The following is a 21950-nucleotide window of genomic DNA, read 5'->3' as shown; positions in this document are numbered from 1 at the left end:
TCTTCAGCTAAAGCCAACCATCTGTAGGCCGAGTATGGTCACTAGTTTAGACAACATCTGCAGAAGCCCTGACTAATAACTGATTATTTCATCTGTAACAACACATAAATATGTCTAAGCTTCTGTTGCAAAAAGACTCCATAAGCTGTGTGCTCATCCTGTTAGAAACTCACAGCAGGAGCTGAATAAAAAGCAACAACACACACCTTGAGATAAATCAGGTGCCGATGAGCCAGAAATACTCTTAAATCTAGTAGGGAAATCATCAGTTCTTATCTGAAGATTAATCATTAGAATTTTCAACGCTAAAAACATCTGTTCTACCAATGCCTGTAACTTATCATGCTGCCTATTCTTTGTAAAAGATCCTTTAATTTACTTTTTCCTATTACTCAGCTCCTCACTGAACAATTACATATTCTATCATGCTGGTGTTTCAGTTCCATGAAAACAAGGGCCTGAGATTCCTTTACTGAGGTTGATACAATGGCCCATCTGTAACACTGTAAAATTTAGGGTTGTTGGTTTTTTTTTTTTTTCCATTTACTTTCAACACCTTTCTACTTACAGAACAAATGCTGAATATGTTACCTCAAAAATCTCTTCTGAAATGCTTTAAATTTTATTTACTTCAAATAAATCTTATCTTTTACTTGCCACACAGCAAAGGGGCTGGGGGAGGGCTGTTGCTAAGTGGTGGATCTTCCCATCTTTCTGTGGCACGTTGACCAAGCTTTGGTATGCAAGAGGGAGATGCAGAGTTTTCTAATAACTCGTGTTGGCTTTATTTATGGCCACATGTTTTGCATGTAATTCTGGCATCCCATCAGAAAAGCCACCAGGCAGGTTTAGCTTGTTTTCATCCCAAGCTGGCGTTAGGAAACACTTCAAGTCTTTACATTAATGAACTCTGCAATGTTCCAACAAGTTTCAAACCTCATAAAAAAAGCCCTCATCCCTGTCGTTATCAACCTGTCTTATTTCTCAGTGGATTTTCACGTAACAAGCATTGCTTCGACAGGCATATAACTGCTGTATGCGGGCACAGAGCAGGGCCCACAGGCACGGGGCAAGCACCAAACAGCCACACAGCACGGCTCGTGCCCTTACGAAACAGCGGGAAAGCATACGGGAAACTCTCCATGCACAGAGCCATTGGAACAGCCAACAACCAGCGACCAGCGAACAACAGCCCGGGCAGGGCCGGGCAGGGTAGGGCCGCGGAGCGACGCCTCGCCCTCCATCTCCACACGCGGAGGCGGGGATGGGCGGCGCATGCGCAGTGCGGCGCTGGCGGCGGGGCGGGATGGTGGCGCCGCTGGCGGGCCCGAGCCGCAGGTCGGTGGCGGAGCCGGGCGGCGGGGGGGAGGCGGGGCCGGACGCTTCCCGACGCCTTTCTCCTGCCTTCTGTCATCGCTGCCGTCGCTTCCGTCCCCGAGCTGACGCGGTTCGGGGCCGTTTCGGCGCTGGCAGCGCGCGGGGTAGCGGGTGGGGGGCGGTCGCGGGCAACTCGCCGGGAGCCCCCCGCGGAGCCCCCCGAGATGTCCGTAGGTGTCGGGAGAGCGGCACAGCGGGTGGGCAGAGCAGGGCAGCAGGGCAGCAGGGCTGGCCGCGGTACTGACGTGCCCTGTGCCTTGTGCCTCCCCTTAGGCGGCCGCCCTCTGGCTCCCCATGACAAGCAGCCAGGAGGATTTCTTCAGGGACTACCTCAAGATGTTGGCGAACATCGTCATCCTGAGCCTGCTCATCTCGGTCTCTCTGGCGTTCTGGATCGTGTCCATGACTGCGAGCACATACTACGGTGAGTGCAAAGGCCGCGGCCAGTCGGCTGGGCCCGTGGCCAGCCGCCCCGCCTTTCCCCCCCAGGGATGGGGTCTGGGTGTGGATGAGGCATCTGTAGGGCTTTCCCAGCCCCGAGTAGAGAGCTGGGAGCCCGAGGCCCAGAGAGAACTGTGCTGTCCTGTAGTGAGGGTAAGGATGACGGGTAGCGAGGGGCGCTCCGGCCTGCAAAAGTTTTGGAAATGCTCTTGGAGGCTTTGAATGGGGCATGTGGGGAAGTGTGCTGGGGGGAGAGGTGGGAATTGGTGCTGCAGTAGAGGGATGGGCGCGGGGAGTTGCTGAGGTGAGTAAGTAAGGTCAGCTCTGTTCTGTTCATGTAACCCAGGTGAGCTGTGGGTTGTGTGTGGTTGCAGGGACACAAGTGCTCTCTGTGGGCTGTCACTTTTGTTAAGACTTTTTTTAACTGCAAAATACAGATGCAGCAGTGCTGCCTGCAGCATCTGTTCAAACCTTGAAGAGTTGAACAGCTTTCCTGGGCAGGTGAACAGCTGTCTCTAATACATCAGCTGCTTTGCCGCAGGAGGAGCTCCGGTGTCACTGCAGTGCCACTCGGTGTGTAGGGATTTGTAGGAGCACGTCCAGGTGCCTGTTGTTACCTTGGATTCAAAGGAGATAAAATATCTCACTAGTATATGCACACTCTTGTAGTGGCTATTTAATGTCTCTGCTCAGTGCTTTCCAGTGCTTCAGTTTTCAGAATGGCAGTGCTCTCAGATATACAGTGTGATTTTTGGGTGGTTCTTTGTGGAGCTAGCATTGGATCCTTACTGCTCCGTTCTGTCTCAGAATGTTCCATGATTCTAACTGAACAGAATAAAGGAGCACTTGCGGTTCCATACAGGATTCTCTTATCAGGGTGACATGAAATCAGGTGTCACATGACTGCAGGTTGTGTCTACAGCTCAGCATGGAGTGTGTCAGGGAGAGTCAGGTGGGGTTAGGGAAAGGCTCAGTGCCAGAATGTGGCATGGAACGGGTTGTCCAGGGCAGTGGACATGCCCCTGAGATATTGGAGCTTAAGTAGTATTGGCCCTCAGAAGTTGGGTTTTGGTTTGGATGGTTCTGTGTAGAGCCAGGAGATGGACTCTGTGATCCCTGTGGGTCCCATACAACTTGGAATGTTCTGTGGCACCTCCACACCTTGTGGGGAGAGATAATTGACACAAAGCAGGTGTACAGAAACAGGCTTGACAAACAGGTTTGGTTAATTATTTTAGAACTAGCACAGTTGGTGTCTTAGTTTCAGCTGGGATGTGATTGTTTTTTTCAGAGTATCTGGTATGATGTTACGTTTTGGTTCTAGGAGAAAAACTGTTTATAATACACCTATGCATAAGGTTGCCACTAAGTAGTGATGTACAGAGCCAAGGCCCAAGATGCTGTGAGGGAGCAGAATTAGGACAGCTAATTTAAACTGGCTAAAGAGATATTCCATAGCATGTTATCAAGCAGAAGTTTTGAAGTGGTGGGAATTCATCTTCCACTGCACAGAGGGCTGGCAGGGCATCTGTCAGTGGTTAGTGAACAATTGCTTGTACAACACTTGTTTATTTTTTTATACACACATGTAGTCATAAATGTTATTTTCTTCCTTTCCTCTGTCCTAGTTTTATCTCAACCCACAAGTTCTACTTTTTTTTTTCCCCTGATTCTCTCCTCCATTCCCCTGGGAAGGAGAGGGGTGAGCAGATAGCTATGGTTTTTAGCCAACTGCTAGATTAAGCCACAACAGTCAAATTTAAGCAAACTCATAACAGTGTCATTTTTGCACGTCTGTTCAATAGGTATAGCTCTCTCAGCTTTTCCACTAATTAAGTTATTCCTGCTCTTGCTATGTAACAGGAAGGTGTGGGGTGGAGAACTGTGATGTCACATGAATCAGGGGCTGGTGGAAGTCAGGAAACTGGAGACAAATCCTCCTTTTTGCAGAGGATTATGGAACAGGACCATGGGACATCTGTTTTCCATTTGACCGAAACCATGGAAAGACCAAGATGTGAAGGGCAATGAAGCATACAGTAGGAGTGGACTTAATCAAATAGGAAAGAGAATTGTGATGTGGTGCTTTTCTTTGAGTTTTTGACCCAGCAGTTGACCCAGGGCTCACCTCCACACCATGTGGGGCATTGAGCTTTTTCAGTGCATGAAAAAGAGGTTGTTTTATCATGAAAACCCTTGTGCTGCATGGACAAGTGTTTCACTGGAGATGTGTTTGCCCTGCTTTCCTCTGAGGAGCCTGAATAGCTGCAGAGCTGTTGGTACCGCTGACGCAAGCACTCATGTAACAAACCATTGTGTTCAGCTTTCCACTGTGGCAAGCAGCTGTGCCTGTGTGAAATTTCTATTCCATTAGCTAGGTCGCATGTAACGCTAGATTTGTGATGTCATATATTTGTATAGCAGATGTAATATATAGTTTCTCACATTTTGGTGTTGTTTTAGATCAAAAGCCATGTTAATGATTAGCTTTACTGTTTTTTAATGGGCTTTTTTTAAACAAAACTCATGAAATCTTGCAGAGATGATCAGTTTAAGATATATTGTTGAGAGCCTTACATGAAGTTTAAAAGGAATCAGAGATATGATGTTCTAGACAGCAGTTGCACCACTTTTACCTGGTAGAATTTCTTGTCATGTTTTCTGGAAGTAACATTCTTTCAGAGGAAGTTCAGGATATAGTCAGTAGCTTTCTTGTCTCTGGGTGCAAAGATAAAAGACTTCTTAACAGTCTTAGCAACCATTTCTTCCTATACTTTCAAATTTTTATATTCTAAAATGTGTACTTGAAATGTCTTTTGCAGTGAAATGTATATCTTATAATTAAAAATGAGGTGATTCAATATGTATGTACATATATTAACTGCTGCTAAGGCAGTAGATACATTGAGTCAGTTCCATGATTAAAACAACCCTCTAACTGGACAGTAAAAACTCCTTTTTAACTTGTTAATAGCTTTTATTTTAGTGAGTGTTCTGGAATTTGAGAAGGAAACAGATATGTTTAAGATGCTGAAGATAAATCATCTACGTAGAAGATAAGCTGCTATGGACACCGGTACTTTATGGCACGGTGTGCAATATGGTGGCTCAGTGGGATATTGTTTTTCAGTTCTACAGAGAAATTCACATTGTAATGAAAGACTCTTTGGGGGGATGAGGAGGAAGAACTTTTGTCAATATCCATTACAAGACATGAAACTGTTGGATACGGCTTGTTTTCCAGCAAGTATCTGCAGGGCTATGGACAAATGTGTACAGTCAGTTTTTATACTGCTGCCAGGTTGGGAAGAGGCTGCGTGTGTGTGCATGGGCAGTAAAGAGGGACTCCTCAAAGTGAAGAATTCCATATCACCTGTGGTTCTCAGCTGAGCCAAGTTTTCTGTAGATCAGGGGAACAGAGACAGAACTGGGAGAACTGAACTAGGTAACTTTAAACTTGCTCAAGGATAAACATTTAAAGGGAAACAAGATTAACACCAGACTTAAATCTTCTGGCTACCTTTTCTTAAATACAAATCTATAATATCTTTCATAAAAATGGTGGTTTAATAGAGGAGCCCAAGGCTTGCTGAAATAAGCTTAATTTTTGGTTTCTTTACAGTTTTAGGTGTTCCTAGTTTACTTTGAAAGTTCCTACGACTGTTAGCCTTTTGGTTTATATAGTCAAAAGAACACCTATTGTGTTATAATGGATAATGAATGTTTTTGCAGATGCTGAGGGATATAAATTCTCCCTGTTGAGGAGGTAGACAGCTGTGGTGGAGTGAAGAACCCAACAGCAGCCTGAAGATGGTTAAAGAAGAACAGATAGCATTGGAAGCAATGAAACATATATTTGTATTTTACACCATAGCAGTCTGTAATTGATGTACTGCATGACTGAAGAGGTCAGTTGCCTGGTTCAGTACAAGCAGCTGATGCAGGAGAGGGGAACTGCATTGTGCAGGTTACCTAATATATCCTCATCTGTTTGTTGTTTTGTTGTTTTTATTTTGAAATGAAACACATTGTTTAAAAAAAAAAGATGATTTGCTAGCAAAAAAGAAAAATCTCACTATTATAACTGTAAGTTCACGGTGTGTCACCAGTGTAAGAACTGCTTATACTTGCGTTCATCCCATCTCACAGTGTCTGTAGCAGAACAAAAAAGAATGAGTATGAGCAGCATAGGTAATAGCATCCATTTAGGAAGACTTATCAGGTAAAGATATTTCATCATAGAAATGGGACATCTATGTAGGTCATGAATGGCAAGAGAAATGTGAATAGGAAATCACAGAATCACAGAATCTTTTCACGTTCATTAGGTCAAAAACTACAGCAGGTGTCCAATGAAACTTGAGGCAGCAGTATCTGTGTAGTTGGGCTACACAACAACTGGCTTAAAAATGGAATTGAGCAAATATGATGGGGAATGATTTTAGAAATTATAACATAAAGTTCCAATAAAAGGGGAATATGAATCTATATACCTTTCTTACACTCTTCTGTTGAGCACATGCAGCTGGCTGCTGCCAGGTGGGGTTCTGAGTCAGGCAGATGCTTGGCTTGGTGCAGTGTGCTGGTTTATATATTCTGAACCTTGATCAAAAAGCACCGTCATTGTCATGAACAATTCAGGTTTATTCAAGTTCTGAGCAAATCAGTCATCACAGGATCTGTGAGAGAAACTCTTGCTCTGATTTGTTTTCTTAAAGTTGCTTTGCATTCTTTGCACATGAAAGGAATGGTAAGGCTTTATTAACTGTGATTTTACTTTGTGTTTTATTCATATTTGAAACTGAATTCTACGTACCTTACTGTGGGTGTGTGCTTTGTCTAAAATCTGAACATGTCTGTTTTATTCAATTAGGTTTCAGTTGTTCTTAACATTTTGCATATTAATGTTGGGGGTTTATAAATTCTTTTTTTAGAAAGAGAAATCTCATTGTGTTTATTTCTAACAAATTTGCCATTTCTTGATCATGAATTTCAGTTACTTTTATGTATTTTTTTCTTAATAATAATAAAAAAAAGTAATAATTGCAGGCATTTTGATCTTCCATTCATAAAAATACTTGGTTTTGAGTGGTAAGGAAGTTTAATCTCTGTTAAGGTCAGACTTTAAATATATTCTTGGAGAGAAATATTTGTCAGATACCAAGGCTGTAAAAAACTTACAAGGATGATATGTAACCATTTTGTTTTATTCACCAGGTAATATCCGACCAATTTCTCCGTGGCGCTGGCTTTTTTCAGTCACAGTTCCAGTAGTGATTGTTACACAAGGTTTTAAGAAGAGGAGTCTTGATCACAGTGGTGCATTGGCAGGTACATTTCTTCTGAGGTTATTAAGCTAAACACTCAATAAACTGAATTAAGGTCCTTTTCATACTATGTAATGTTCTTTTTAAAGCCATTCTACCTGGTTCAGTATCGATGCAAGTATGCATACCTTGAATTCATACTGATTTTTATAATGCTTCAATCAAGTTAACTTTTGCAGCTGTTTGCAGTTCATGCCATTAATGTTGTTAGATTTACATAATTCACAAAATTGTTTTGAACTCAAGTACAATTTGCAGTTAAATCTGCATGGTCTCATTTGTTTCACATGTCTAGAGATAAAGAAGTTGAAGAGGCAGGGATAATGAAAGTGCCAGCAACCCACCTGTCTGGTAGGAAACCAGTGAAGATAACATGGTTTTCCTTTCTCTAATATCATAATTTTTGCCTCCCACAAATAAGAAGAAAATTAAGTCTATTATTCACTTTAAGCCAATGACTGTTTCAACAATGTTTTTCTTGGCCATAAGGAAAGAAAGCTCTTGGTGTTCATTGAAATCTGATGTTAAGACCTCTGGTTGAGGTGGCTGACCCTTCCTTGTCATGTGGCATTGTCTGAGCTGATGGTCAGTGGAAAGAAACAACCTACAATCTATTCCTCCTATGCCATCCATCTGCAAATACTGTTCTGTTTGTGAGTTCAGGGGGAGGATTTTCTTGGTTTAAAATTATGACTTCTTCCAATTGTGAAGAGCTGTGGGCACTGAGAAGTAGATCTCCTCTGTAGAGGAGGAGGTAGAAAAAAAAAAAAAAGCACACATCCAGCAGCTCAAATACTAAAGAAAATAATGGAAAGAAAAAGATCAAACAATTCAGAAACAAAAGAAAATGAATGGCAGGAGTGGCCTTGTGTGGGGAGGGGGTTTGATCCTTAAACTGAAGATACATTTCCAGATAGAGAAGCTATACACTTTTCATATGAAGAGTCAAATTCTTTAGGCGGGTAACCTTTATCTTTTCTTTATTGCTCCATCTTCTGCACTACTTTACTGATTTCTGGCGGGAGAAGATCATATGCTCTAGCAGTAGCAATAAAATCAACAATTTTAGTAGTTAAATTTACAAGAAAATAGTAAGGGTAACTGATGTTGTTCAGTCAAGATGTCTCTAGAGTTTGCATTACAGATGTTAGATGCTTCATTAACTTTCTTATTGCATGTTTATCTTAGGTTTATCATGATGTTCATTTATCATGAAGATTGTATTCAAGAGTATAAAAGTACTTAATTGCTTTGCAGTTAAGTTGTTACGTGAAGGAATTTTACATACTTTTTTTTCTTTATAGGATTGGTGGTTGGATTTATCCTTACAGTTGCAAATTATAGTTTCTTCACTTCTTTGCTTGTATTTTTTGTTACTTCTTCAAAACTTACTAAATGGAAAAAAGATATAAAGAAACGTATAGATTCAGAATACAAAGAAGGTAAGCCCTAACACTTAGATATTTTCAGATCCCTTGTGAAGAGTAAATACTGTGTACCCTTTCTTTCAAAGTATCAGATGTGATATAACACCCAGAATAGGGAACACTTGTCATTCCCATCTCCTTATCCCCGTGAATGCAAGCAATTTACTTTTAGAAAATGTGCATTTTTTAAATTTAATTTTGCATGTGTGCACTTTGCTTTTGTCTCCAGCTGCTGTATGTCAAGGTGTTTTATCTGAAAATACTAAAATTTCATTCTGTCACTTTAGGTGGGCAGAGGAATTGGTTGCAGGTATTCTGCAATGGCGGTATTCCTACTGAGCTGGCTATCTTGTATATGATAGAAAGTGGACCTGGTGAAATTCCAATAGACTTTTCAAAGTATTACACTGCATCGTGGATGTGCTTATCCCTTTTGGGAGCTTTGGCGTGCTCTGCTGGCGATACGTGGGCATCAGAGATTGGTAGTGTTATGAGTAAAAGCAAGCCAAGGTTGATAACGACCTGGAAGCAAGTTCCAGTAGGTGAGATATTGTCTGTTCTATGTTTTCGTATCTTATGTTTTGTTTTGAATTATGCACCCAACATGAAAAGTTCCAAAAGAGCCTCAAAAAAAGCCCAAACGTTGGGAACAGATTTGAAAATGCTAGGGGGAATGTGTTCTCTGAAATGTAATTTACTCAGTTGTTTTTCTGCTTTATACCAACTGTGAGATGCATCGAAACAGAATCTGGTGAGCCAGCATCATTCATAGAGATTGCTGTCACTTCTTGACTCAGGTACTTGAGTCTTAGAAGTGTTTATACAGACAATAACACAAAGACTATCAATTATTAACTGTGTTTTTCAGTCATTAAAATTTTAATCAATAGAAGAAATATTTTCATTACAGATGGTGTGGAAAGCTCACCTCTTAATCAAATTGTTCATTTCCTTTAATGTTTTACAAAGACTGTGCAAAGTGAGCCTTCTGTCTGTGAAACCATTTTTACACAGTGGATGACATTGCTGCCTTAAATCACTGTTTCTTGAGTCTTGCAGGCATGCTGATACGTGTTTTAAGCATTGTATGGGCATTTTTTTACTCATTGTAAGTGTTCTTCAGATTTTATTTCTTTTCAGGAGGCTATCAAATGTCTTTTCTATGGGTTTTGCTCTTTTAAACATACTGGTGAAATACTTCTTCATGCACTTTTGAAAGAGGCGTTGTTTTAATAGCCTGTAGAACTCAAGCTCTATATTCTTTGAGCAATTCTTTTTTCCTCCAGTTTTACAGCAGTCAAATACCAGGTTGTATTGAGCAGTTTACTATCTGGTTTTGCTTCATTTATTGCTAGGAAATATTTGTAGATAACAAGCCGTAGAGACGGGGAAAGTAATGTTAATACACCAGTATATACACCAGTTAAGCATCTGAGCAGCTTCATGACAATTATAAATAAAAGCTGTGATGGCAAAGTCTTTTTGATAGATATGACTGTAGGCATAGTAAATTTAAGTCTATAAGAAAAAAAAAAAAAGAATTGTAAATCAGGTTGACTTTTCTTTGATTTAGGTACTAATGGAGGAGTTACACTGGTGGGCCTGCTCTCAAGTTTTCTTGGTGGCATGGCAGTAGGTATAGCCTACTACATAACACAGCTCGTTTTCGTGAGTGATCTGGATGTGTCGGCTCCACAGTGGCCAATTATTGTGTTTGGAGCAGCAGCTGGCTTACTGGGATCAATTCTTGATTCATATTTGGGTGCTACAATGCAGTACAGCGGTAAGAATTGTCTTTTTTTTTTTTCTTTTCCTGTTATGACCTAAAGATGGACTTAAATGGACTTGATATCAGGAAGAGCTGAGATGTACAGAGATATACAGAGTACACATCACAAAGAACAAAGAGTCAGAGCAATGGGCATGATAATGACAACAAGAGCTATGGCAGTTGGTCCTCACTTGTGTACTTCATCCTCTTCCTTTTGCACATTTTGGTTTGTTTGTCTCACATTATTGTCTTGGTGACTGAAAGAGACCAGAGATTTCCAACACACTTCCTTGGCAAAAATAATTTCTTCCTCCTTTTTTTTTTTGTATCTAATCATGGTAACCTTTTAGAAGAGAAAACATCACCTTAATTTTGTCCATTCACTCCAACTAATTGGGAACTGCAGAATCCCCATTTCTTACTCTAGTGACCTAGTGATAGTGCCAGCTTTGAGTACTAAAAAGGAAGAGCTCTGAGAAGATGTGCCCCTTATTTTAGATTCTTTTTTTTGACTGTCTAGTAGGGTACTATTTCCTGGAAGTTAAGTGTTTCATGAGCTAGCCGTGTTTTTATTTAAAACAAACAAATTGGTATCCATTGAAGAAGGTTGTCAGCTGGTTGATCCTAAATAATTCTACTATTTAGTTACTCACTGCTCCTTAGGGTCATTGTGAATGAACAATACAGGCAACCTTCAGACTAAGCCTTGTACTTAAAATCCATATCTGATGCTCTTCTGTCCAGAAGCTGATTTACAGAAAGAATTTTAGTTTTCTGATTTGATTGTCAGTACACTTGTTAGAAGTCACAGTTTGAATTTGCAGATGAACTGCATGAGAGATAAAAGCCCGTTGAAGCTACTGTCACAGCGAGCACTGCACTCTTGTTGATGCTGTGGATTTGGCTTTCCAGCAGTTTGTGTGCTCTATTCTTTGTAGATCCAGGGAAGTCCAAACCAAGGTGGAGTGTTTAACCATGTGAGGAATTCTTACATATAATGCTTCATTATAAAAGATGAAGCACTGAAGCACACGGGCCATGTTTCATTCTTCTAGTGAGGCAGATGGATTAAGATAATGTGGTAAACTTAGCTAATGCATGTCTGCATTTGTCATTTGTTTCTTACTCACTTTAGGTATTTTTACATGCTCAGCAACTTCTTTAGTGAGCTACAGAAGGGACAGTGTGCAAGTTCCACAGATTCATTTCCAAATTTATAAGCACTTCTGGCCTGTGTTTAGTATGTATACATGTGAATGCTATACATGCATGAATGGTATACATGCTGTGACATAGATGAGTAAGTGCTGCTCATGGTGTGCACACTATTGGGTTACATCTCCCTCTTTGCTTAACCTGCTTTTCCAAACTGTGTTCCCTGTGTTCTCATGAGAAGTGCTCCAATCTCTCTTCAGCATCTTGAAAAAATGAATACGGCAATCATAACTGCTGTGGTACTGTGGGTTTTTTTGGAAAGCATGATGCCAGTGCCACCTATACCCTCTCTTGAGGTTTTACCTACAGGTAGTTTGGGTTTATATAATAGTCTGTTTTGAAAAAGTCATCCTTTCCTACTGCACACATCAAGACTTTCCTTAACAGCTTTGCAGAATTGCATCCAGATTTTCCTGTATCTCCTAACTGAGATCATACCAATTATGTAAATAACCAAACTACAAAAAAAGACTTGCTGAATGAACATTTTTATGCTTTGAATCTACAATCTACAATGTATGTGCATCTGTGGTATATGTTTATTAAAGACCATTTTTTTTTCTGTCAAGGAAGCTTGAGACATTCTAAAACATAGCAAGTGTTGCCAAGTTGGTTTATGGGATGTGCATATGAGGAGGGATGTGGTTTGTGTTTTCTGTTTGATTGTGTTGTTGTTACAATTTGTCTGAGGTGCTGAAAATGTTTCAGTGAAGTAGGAGTTCCAAATGATGTTTCTGTATTGTGGGCATTAACAGATACTCCAACATACAGAGAAAAATAATTTTAGTTCAGAATGTGCTCATGTGTTTTGGAGCGTTCGTTCGTGTCAGCCTTAGGTCTGTATGTATGCACACACCTGATCAATACTGCACTGACCTGTGAGTGGCCATTAAAATCCAGCATGCTAGAATGCTAGACTTTTACCAGTGTATAAAATTGGACAAAGCATTGGATAATGGAATGTGCAGAGTGACAGAAAATGAGACACAGTGCTAGAACACTGTGGCACAGCAGGAAATTACTTAAGTTATAAGGATTAAATGTATGGTGGTATAAAACTAAATAGAAATGTTAAATTCAGGCTCTATCCAGAGCTTGTTTTCTGTCAGCTCAGTTAAGTGTTACTTCCATAGTTTTCTGTAAAAAACAAATAAATCTTTCTAAAAGTCAGTTGTTTCTGTTCTGTGCAGAACAGCATCCTTTGCCTTCGTGGCTCTCCCAATAGCTTCTTCCTCTTCTGGTTTAAGCTCATGTTTCCTACCTTTGTTTGTCACATAGCTACAAAAAGAGGTAAGTAGACTCGGTAGAAGCATAGCTGCTCAAAACTTTGAACTTAAAGTATTGCATTTAGGTTCCATTCTTTGAATCTACCAGATGTAGTTAACCATAATTTTGGTTAGTGTTTTACTGTCTTTTCTTACAAAGTCAGACACTGTAATGGTAAAGGGAATGTAGAAAATTGCATACACTTGGTTACTGTTTCTTCTCATCTGCTTTGCCTTTTTAAAATGAAGTCTTTATCTCTTCCCAGGTTTTGACAAGAATATCAGCATGGTTGTCAGCTACCAAACAAGAGACTGCCAGCACATATCTGGAAAACCTATATTAGACAACAATGCAGTAAATCTTTTTTCCTCTCTACTCGTTGCTCTGGTTTTTCCAGCTGTGGCATTGTGTTTCTGGCCAAGACGTTGAAATGGCTTAAGGCTTTTGGCATGTAATCAGTTTTGTTCAGTCTTTCTTAAAGTGCTCTTTGAGCACTCTTAAAGAAAGGGATCTGAACATTTGAGAGAGCCAATGGATTTCCATCTCAACTTATGTAAGCTTCGTATGGCAGCAGTCATCTATCAGGACAAGAAGTTTTGTTAATTTTGCTGTTGCTCTTCTTTGAGTGGGTGCAGATCATTGCCAAGTGAGGTAAAGCACTTTGTCCTCCTGAAACCTAAGGATTGGCTTCAGTGGTCTCAAAGGAGGAGCAAGAGGCTGGAAATGGAAATGTGATCTACGTCTACCAGGGCGTTGGAGCACTGAAGCTATTGTCCAAGCCAGGCCCAAATCCTCTGCAACTTTGTGTGGGCAGCAATAATGCAGGTAGAAAGGATGAATTCTGGTTTAGTATTCCCTATAATCTGGAGTATGTAAAGTTGTATGGAAATGTTTTGGGGAGGAAAAAAAAAAAAGGTAAGCCTTGTTGCCTATTCTATATCCTGATAAAACTTTCTCTTCCCTGAAAATGCAATTGTTAAAAATAATATCATTATGTGACATTTGGAGCAAAAGACTATGGTTAGAATTAAAAAAAAAAAAAAAGGTGTTTGCAGTAAGAATAATAAATTTGCCCATGTTTATTTGAAATTGTTATTTCCTAACTAATTAAATATATGAAGATTATTATCACAATTGTAATGCAATAGTTATTAAATTATCTGGAATTATCTGGAATTCACATTCATTGTTTTATAAATATACAGATTGTCTCTGTAAGCACAGGATTGCTATTTAGAGTTCTGAGCAAACTGTGTTCTTTGGTTCCTGCAGAGCAGTGTAAGTTTTTCTTACTTCTGTTTGAGGTGGCTATTCACAGATGAGAGTCTCAACCAAAGAAGGTACAGAGGTTATCCTCAAAGTGAGTAGAGAAAGTTTCATTGACAAATCATTTCGAAGAGTTTTAGTGCTTTGTCTGCTATGTCTGCTGGTTCCACCTCTCATCGTTAATTATAGAAGATGTGGAAGTTACTGAGCCAGCATAGGTTGTATTTAAACTTCATGCATACCTTCATAGTAACTGGAGATGTTCAGAAGGTAGAGCCCTTTCTGTTAACTTGAAAGCTTCTTATTTTTGTCGTTAGAGGTAGGTGAAGATTTGTATTAAATAGCTGATTTTTAGTTTATCTTTTCTTTTACAAATGTTGTGTGTGTCTCCTGTCCAAATTCATTTGGATGGTACTCTGTCACTTTTTCTGAGAAAGTTCAAAGATTTTAATACTTCCACATTGGATTTATTGATTTGAAATTTACTCTACAAGTCTGGAATTCAGCACTGGAACTGGTGAACTGTATTATCCAGCTTTTTGAAGGTATAAAAGCTTTCTGAAAAGAACAAGTTGTGTGGTTGCTGTATGTCAGCCTTTCTGCAGAAAAGCACACAATCATGAAAGGAATGTATGCAGTTGATCTGTAGCAAGGTATACATGAGTTGTTTCTGTTTGTTTGTTTTTTTTTTTTTAGTGGATTTATGCTGCTTCTACATAAAGACTGTGTTAGTCAGCTTTTAGGATTTTATTAATACTTCTGTAATGTTTAGAATTAAGAAATGCACATTTTTGTAAAGTAATTTTTCTTTCAATTGAATGCCTTATTTTTTTAATATTATTTCAGTTCCTGAAATAAAGTCTGCTTTCAAATACTGAGGTAGACTTAGCCTGCTTTTCACTGCTGTTCAATACTAGTCTCATTTTAAAAATAGCATGTCACAGTGAGAAGACATCTGTAGTTTTAAGTCCAGTATGAAATGCTTTGATCTGTTATCACACTGAATTAGTGTGATCCCATCAGAGTCCTGCAGGAAGGACTTTCAAAGGCCACTGTTTGGAATTTTACCTTTGTCTTATCTTCATGATGGTGACACTGAGTTGTTTATGAAATTCCCACTCCTAAATCTTCAATATTTAAAAAGATCAGAGTGCTCTTGAACTCCAAAAAAGACAGTGTTAATTCTAGGTATGCTGTATCAACTGAGGTGCAGCTTATGCTAATTCTTTTTAATAGAAGGTACAGGGAGGAAGAAAAAGTGTGTGGCTGTACCTGTGAGCAGCCTGTTAACTGGCGTGTCACTAAGAGCCATTACTGAGATGAGAAAGGAGCAGACAGGGATGTGCTGCCTTTCCACGTGATACTTTGGGAAATAGAAACTGTAGAAGTAAAAGGGAAAATGAGGAGAGAAGCTACATTGAAAACAGAGAAATCAAAAACACCTGAATATGTTTTGCTTCAGAACTTTTGGTACCTTTGCTGTGTGAGATAACTCTGTCACTAAATTTTATTGAAGTGACAGAGATTTTCCACAGCACCAAGAGGATGCATTGAATTTTTATTTTTTTTTAGTTGAGAAGTTTTGATTGTGAAACATTGTTCCTCATTTTGGGCTTGTTTTCAAATGTGTTACAAGTTCAAGTAAAAGTATGAGAATGGCATAATTTATTTTTAATAAATAACATATTGCAATCACTCTGTGTATGAGAAGTCTTTAGCCAGGTCTTGCTTAGGCTTGGTGTCCTGATCTTGAGTGTTGAAGGGTATTGGTTTCAGAGTATTCAGAATTACTCTGTATTGCTCTTAGATTGTCTTGGGTCTGTCCATGTTGCTGTTGACTGGTCTGTAATCAGCTGTAAAGCACAGTTTGCTGGGACAATGAAATAAAGTGGTATAAAAAGTGAAGGGGATATATCACCTCTCTTGAGATTTAAAGATCAGCTAACATTCAGATAACTCACTTTTTTGACAACAAGGGGCTGAAAAATCTTGAAAGACTGTTGACATTTTACAGACGTTGGTTTGTGGATTGGATAAATGCAGCAATAGATTGATATTCACATTTAAATCTGTTAGGATTTCATTTTTCACATTTGTAAGTGGGATGTGTTTTCCTGTGTTTTCCCCCAGTCCCTTCTCTGATTTTGATTATCCAGATCCTGAAATTGCACTAGATGGTTACTTTTTTCAAGCAGGAGTTATTTTCAGGAAGTTGGAGTGTTGACTTAGAGCTTTGTAGACATATTGCACTCTGCTTCTGGCAGTTCATCCAGTGCTGCCAGGTGTTTGTTGCTTCACACCACGACCAACCTGAGTGTCTACATCTTCCAACGTTACTGCAACTGGGTAATCTCTTTCAATTTAAATACTTGCTTTGTTTAGGGGAGATGTGGGATGGAGGGTCTGTGGAGCTCTCAGAATTAAGGGCCTGCGTGTGGATAAGAGCAGGGATGTGAATTCACTCAGACTGTGTGGAGCACTACAGCACACTCAAGTCTGGAGCTGCCAGTAAATATTGCAAGTCCCAAATGAAGATGAAATCTGGAAATGTAGAAACAAAACTGTCAGGCAAATGATGCCTTGTACTTAGATCCTCTGCTCTATCAAACTCTGAGCCAGAATGAAACAAATTCCAACAGGACAGAATTTTTTCAGTAACATTTCTTTGGCTTCCATCCCCAAGGAGGCAGCTGATCAATATGAATATCTTGCTACTTGGTGAAGAACTAAATGACAGATTTCTTTGATGTACCGTAAGAGCAGTAAATGTGGTCCTCAGCTTTCCTCTGTGTGCAGGTTCTGACCCAGAAACATCCTGTGTGACTGACTGGTAGTGTGGTAAACATTATAACTTGAGGAATATCATTAGAATGAATCTACATTCCTTCAGTAGACCATCTAGAGGGTTGTTAGCTTTATACTGCTTTGGGTATTGTTGCCCTAGAGTGGGGGTATGTGTTGGTTCCTGACAGAATGGCTGTAGAAGAAATACTGTGTGTAGCCGAAACATGGAAGAACCAGCTTGACCTGTATTGAGGGCAGGGGTTTCATAAAGTGGATCACCACCAGCCTGGAAACAGCTGCTTTTCCTGGGAGACAACTTGGTTGGACTTAGTGCTTCACAGACAGCTCTGTAACTTATTTGCCCCTATTTTCCCTTTTTTTTTTTTTTTTTTTTTTTGTGTGTGTGTGTGTGGCAAGCAAGAATAAGGCAGAACTGAACTTCTCTATGTGATCACCTTCAGAATTGAATTTGGAGGTTCAAAACCATACAGCAAATCTATACAGCAGTATGAATGTACTCTGCCTTTAGAGAGAATGCCAGTAGAGAGCAAGAGAGTAAAAATTCAAGTTTTTTTGTGCTTGTTGGTTATTATCCTCTCGTAGCTCAATAACTGCTTCTATCAAGGCTTTCCAACTGCAGTCCTAGCTGCAAATCTATGAAAGTAGAAGGACCTCATTAAAAACTTCTGTCAGCATGAGGGAGTAACATGCATGGATGTCACGCAAAAATGAAGGCCTCTGCAGGCACTTCTTGTTACAGAGGTGAGCTCTGCAGCGTAACCTTGTGCTGTGAACTGGAGAATGTTATTCTTAATGATCTCTTTCACTTAATCCAGTTATAGGCTTTATACAAGCCTTTGGGTTTCCAATGTGTTTATCTGGGTAAATACACTAATTAACTTCAACCCCCACAACCTAACACAGCTGTGTATTTATAAAAGCGTTATAGTTCCCATGTAACAGCTGATGAACTCCTGCTACAATGATTGCTGAAAAGTTCATTCCAGTACTTGGAAAGCAGTGACTCTGGCTTCCTGGTTTCCACGTGAGCACTGTTCATGAGCCTGAGACTTCATTATTCCATTTGTTGATATCCTAAGTCCTGGAATCACTGATGAAAGCTGCAGCAATCCAGTGCTTATCCTAAAGCAGTAGTCATTTCAGCCTGCTGTTGGCTGTCTTTAGCAGCCAAACACCTCCAGTTATGCTACTCCCAGTACAAAAAATATATGCATGATCTTTTTGTATCACGTCTCCTCCCAGTGTGTTTTAAAATGGAGAAGTGAAAACAGGTAATCCATAGTGCACTGGGATAAGAAGCATGGGTGTAATTCGCTATTAGAATTCTAGAAGTCGTTTGGATGGTGCTCTAAGAAAAAGAGAATGGAGTGTCAGCATGGAGCATTCACAGTGTCCACAGCTCTAAGCTAAGTTAGCTATGCCGGGAAGAAAAAAAAAAAACAAACTAAAAATGCCTAATCCATTATCACCAGACAAAGTGAAAGCATATTTTAATGTGGGTAAACTTCACAGTTTAAACTGACACTGGCTTGTCTATAGATTTGTGAGTAATATACCTCAAAGATTCAGTTTGGTTTCATTTGGAGCAGATTGATGTTACTCCATTTGGTTCAGAACTAACCTGAAGTAAGAATGTAACATAAACTTGGAACTTAGATGCCTTTCCTTTTTCTTGTGATGAATCTCTTACTATGTGTTTTGATTCTTTTCCACAACAAAGAACTGCTGGTCATCTTCACATATTGCTCTGTGTGAGGAGATGTCTTTGTTCTTCAGATGTGACAAAGTCAGGAGAAGAGAGCAAAGATAAACCCACATTAGTTTTTGAAAATGCAGGCTGACTTTCTTTGCCCAGTTCTTTCTCGCAAATGTTGTTGCATTAGACTGCAAGCTCCATCTTGATTACAATGAGCTCCAGTTCATTGACTGCACCCTTTGATCATCCCTAGGCAGAATGCTCTTGTGCCTGCAGCTCTAAGTGCAATCTCAGGAGCTCAGACATGTACAGCACTTGACTTGGCTGAGCCTGCAATAGCATTTTTAGAAAGAGAATGTGAATACCATGAGGCACCCATTGGTGTTGATATTCAGCATCTAACAATGAAGAGTGAAGGTGTTGACTGTCATTTATACATAACATAGCAGTAAAATCCTACCAGATTCAATAGGCACATACAGGACTGCTTTTTGACACCTCTAATTTTCAAAACCTAAAATTGATGAGAGCAGTTCTGACAGCAGCCATTTGCTGAAGCTGAAATCCTACTGCTTTAAGAGTTCTGTTCTAATTTGTTTATAGGAAGGATTATGTATATATAATATACATGTAATATACAATAATATAATGTTTATAGGAAGGATAATGTGCACTGTAGGTGCACATTTTTCTTCACACCATCACTAGGATAGCATTTTGTTTAAAGGTTACTCCTATTTTTGACTGAGAAGGAAACACTGGAACGGTATGCTAAAAAGTGTCTTCTAGAGATTAAATGGGTTTGGTTGTTGAAAGTTACTATTAAATCTGTGGTATTTAAATTCACTTCAAAGATGGCTCTACGCACCAGCAGTTCTTCATTATTTAAGCAAGAAGCAGTGAGAAAGATGACTGGTGGCAATAAACACGTATCAGCCTATGGCCACGTCTTCATGGAATGCACCAGTCCCAAAACAACACCTGCGTGCATGTTTTGGGGCTGCTATCACCAGTTTTTTGCACTGTAACAATTAAAGTATTTTTTAAACTGTTAGATGTCTGCAACACAAGAAACATTTCCTATTTATTTTTTGCTATTATCTGAAGAATTTGGTTTCCTTTGTTCCTGTCTCCTTTATCTCATTTTCTGTTTTCAGCTTTAGCTCCTCTTGCAGTCTGCAGCTGTTCTTCAATCCTCATGAATGTGGCTTAGAGGAACAACAGAACAGTGATTCTCTTCATAGCAGGAGATGCTGAGTTGGTGTTTGCACTTCTGTGCATGGCATAGGATTGTTCTGTTTTGAACCATTATTTTTTCCTTGGTAGTGCAAATAGCTGTATAAAAACACAGCCTGATGTCCTCTGGGGTTTATGATGTGTCCTTTTGCATCCATGTTGATAAAAAAAAGTGAAACGTGAAACAATAAAAGCTGATTACAGGGGTTGAAAGTTGTAGAAAGCTGAGCTCCCGTTTTAGCACTGAGGTTTTCTGAGGAGTGTCAAGATACCTTCTCCTGGGGAAGAGTTTAATGCACAGAGACATCTTTACAGTTGAATGCAATGTTAAAGTGTGAGCTCAGCATCTTCCCCCCGCAAGCCAGGTGTAGTCCTGCCTGAGCCCATACCAGAGCACAGCAGAGGATCTTCTGCACCAGAATTGTATAGCTTCTTTATCCAAGAGCATTTAGATAGAATAGATTGTCTACCATTGTTTTAAATAGAAAGGCTGAAAAATAGATTAGCTTTGTATTTGTATTAGCCCTACTGAAGAGCTAGCAATCAGGGTGTACTTCTGTTGTTTGAAGAGCCTTGCTAACCAGCAGTCCGCAGAGCCCTTTGCTTCAGCTGCTGGAGGTGTGTCCTGCTCCTATGGTCAGGTCCATAAAGTGCATGTGCAGCTGCAGGGCTGAGTTAATCAGTTTTAACTTTGCTGAATTGTGCTTAGGCCTCAAATGTAATTTAAAATGATTGTATTATTACTGCCATCACTTCAGACCCTCCCTGGCCTAGAACTTATTTTCCAGGTCAAAAAAAGCACCTTGATAGTCTTCAAGGGAGGGTTTAAGGAAATGAATGTGGATAGGCTATTTAAAACTGCTGCACCCAGAAACTGGGTGTAGTAAAACTCCTTTAAATTGCATAGTACTAAGGTGATCCATGTTGAAGACAACTGTAGATCCTCCAGGTAAAATGGGCTGTCAGTGATGGACTGTAATTACTCAGATGGAAGACTGAAGCCATGACAGTGTTGTCTAAAATGTAATCTCTATAACTCATATGAGAATTAGTCAGAGAGGATGCCATGATTAGATTAGGCAGGAGGTCAGGGTATTTGATGGCAGCAGTAGCTTGCTGGTCTGTGAATTTTGTGTATCGATCACTTTTGTGGGACTAGAAATGTATCTGGACAAGCAGTGACTCAAAATAGTGGGTCTTGCTTGTGGTAGAAGACAGAGACACTGGTGCATAAGCAAAGCTATTGAGCCAGGCCAAGATCATGTGACAGGCAACTGTCATGAATATGCATTTATGCAGATACATAAAGCATTTCATCAACTAATTAACAATGAAGATAGCCAAAATTTCTGCTGTACATCTCACTGAGATACTGGAAAGTGTCCATCATGCTTTGCTGCTTTGGTATGACATCTGTCACCTATGCAGTGTCACCTCCTGGGCAGCCTGAGCTGGTGGGTGGCAGCCTTGTCCATGGCCAGGGGTTGGAACTTTCCAACACAAGCTTCTCTATGATTTTTATTATTTATTTTTGCTTTGGATTTGCTTTTAGTTGCACAGTTTCTTCATCTGCTTACACTAATGCATGTAAAACTTATTTTTACACAAAAACACCTAAAGCGTTCTGACTCTGAACGCTTGACCCTGAAAGTGTTCTGAGCCTGAATAACCTGCAGGCTTTTGATGGTTAGCAGAAGTGATTTTCTGATAAAAGCACAAGATTAGAAGATACCGTAGGATTTCTGAAGTGTTTTGCCTCAGTGGAGATGCACTATAATATAAATATATAGAATCAACAGTGCAGTATCAACACTGGAGATGGAGCCAGAGACAGGCCAGGAGACGGGGCCAGGACATTTATCCGCAGACCATCAGGCACAGCTGGAGACAGGCAAGGCAGCCTACCCCATGAGTCTCAAGTCCATCCAAAAGACACACTGGGAGACAGGGACAGTAGGAAGCAGAGCTTGACACAGGCACTGCAAGTAACAAACACTGCTACCACCAAGACAAGGTGGTCCAGTCTGCCTTTGTTCAAAGACAATTGCTGTGCACAGAACAGTGTGTGTGTGGAGAGTGACTGATACCATAGAGTATTTGTGGCATCAGAGAGACCTTGTCGT

At 40.0% G+C, this 21950-nt stretch overlaps 1 protein-coding gene across 1 annotated transcript; it reads left to right on the top strand.

Annotated features, from left to right (window-relative positions):
- Nucleotides 1-1246: 1246 nt before the first annotated feature.
- Nucleotides 1247-14968, top strand: TMEM19 (transmembrane protein 19). Its single transcript, XM_052668999.1, has 7 exons — nucleotides 1247-1338; nucleotides 1651-1801; nucleotides 7036-7149; nucleotides 8450-8587; nucleotides 8860-9114; nucleotides 10146-10355; nucleotides 13090-14968. The coding sequence occupies exons 1-7, from the start codon at nucleotides 1276-1278 to the stop codon at nucleotides 13251-13253; spliced, it is 1095 nt and encodes a 364-aa protein (XP_052524959.1). The 5' UTR covers nucleotides 1247-1275; the 3' UTR covers nucleotides 13254-14968.
- Nucleotides 14969-21950: the final 6982 nt, after the last annotated feature.

Source organism: Tympanuchus pallidicinctus, unplaced genomic scaffold (assembly GCF_026119805.1).
Source record: "Tympanuchus pallidicinctus isolate F22 unplaced genomic scaffold, pur_lepc_1.0 scaffold8, whole genome shotgun sequence".
In the NCBI taxonomy this organism is placed as follows: Eukaryota; Metazoa; Chordata; class Aves; order Galliformes; family Phasianidae; genus Tympanuchus; species Tympanuchus pallidicinctus.
The sequence above is the reverse complement of the archived record's forward strand: the minus strand, read 5'-3'. Positions and strand labels throughout refer to the sequence as shown.

Excerpts from the sequence above, each read along its gene's own strand:
- TMEM19 (XM_052668999.1), top strand. The coding sequence starts at position 1,276 with ATGCGCAGTGCGGCGCTGGCGGCGGGGCGGGATGGTGGCGCCGCTGGC. Across the intron at positions 9,115-10,145 it reads CTGGAAGCAAGTTCCAGTAG|GTACTAATGGAGGAGTTACA; the intron begins GTGAGATATTGT and ends TCTTTGATTTAG. Across the intron at positions 10,356-13,089 it reads TGCTACAATGCAGTACAGCG|GTTTTGACAAGAATATCAGC; the intron begins GTAAGAATTGTC and ends ATCTCTTCCCAG.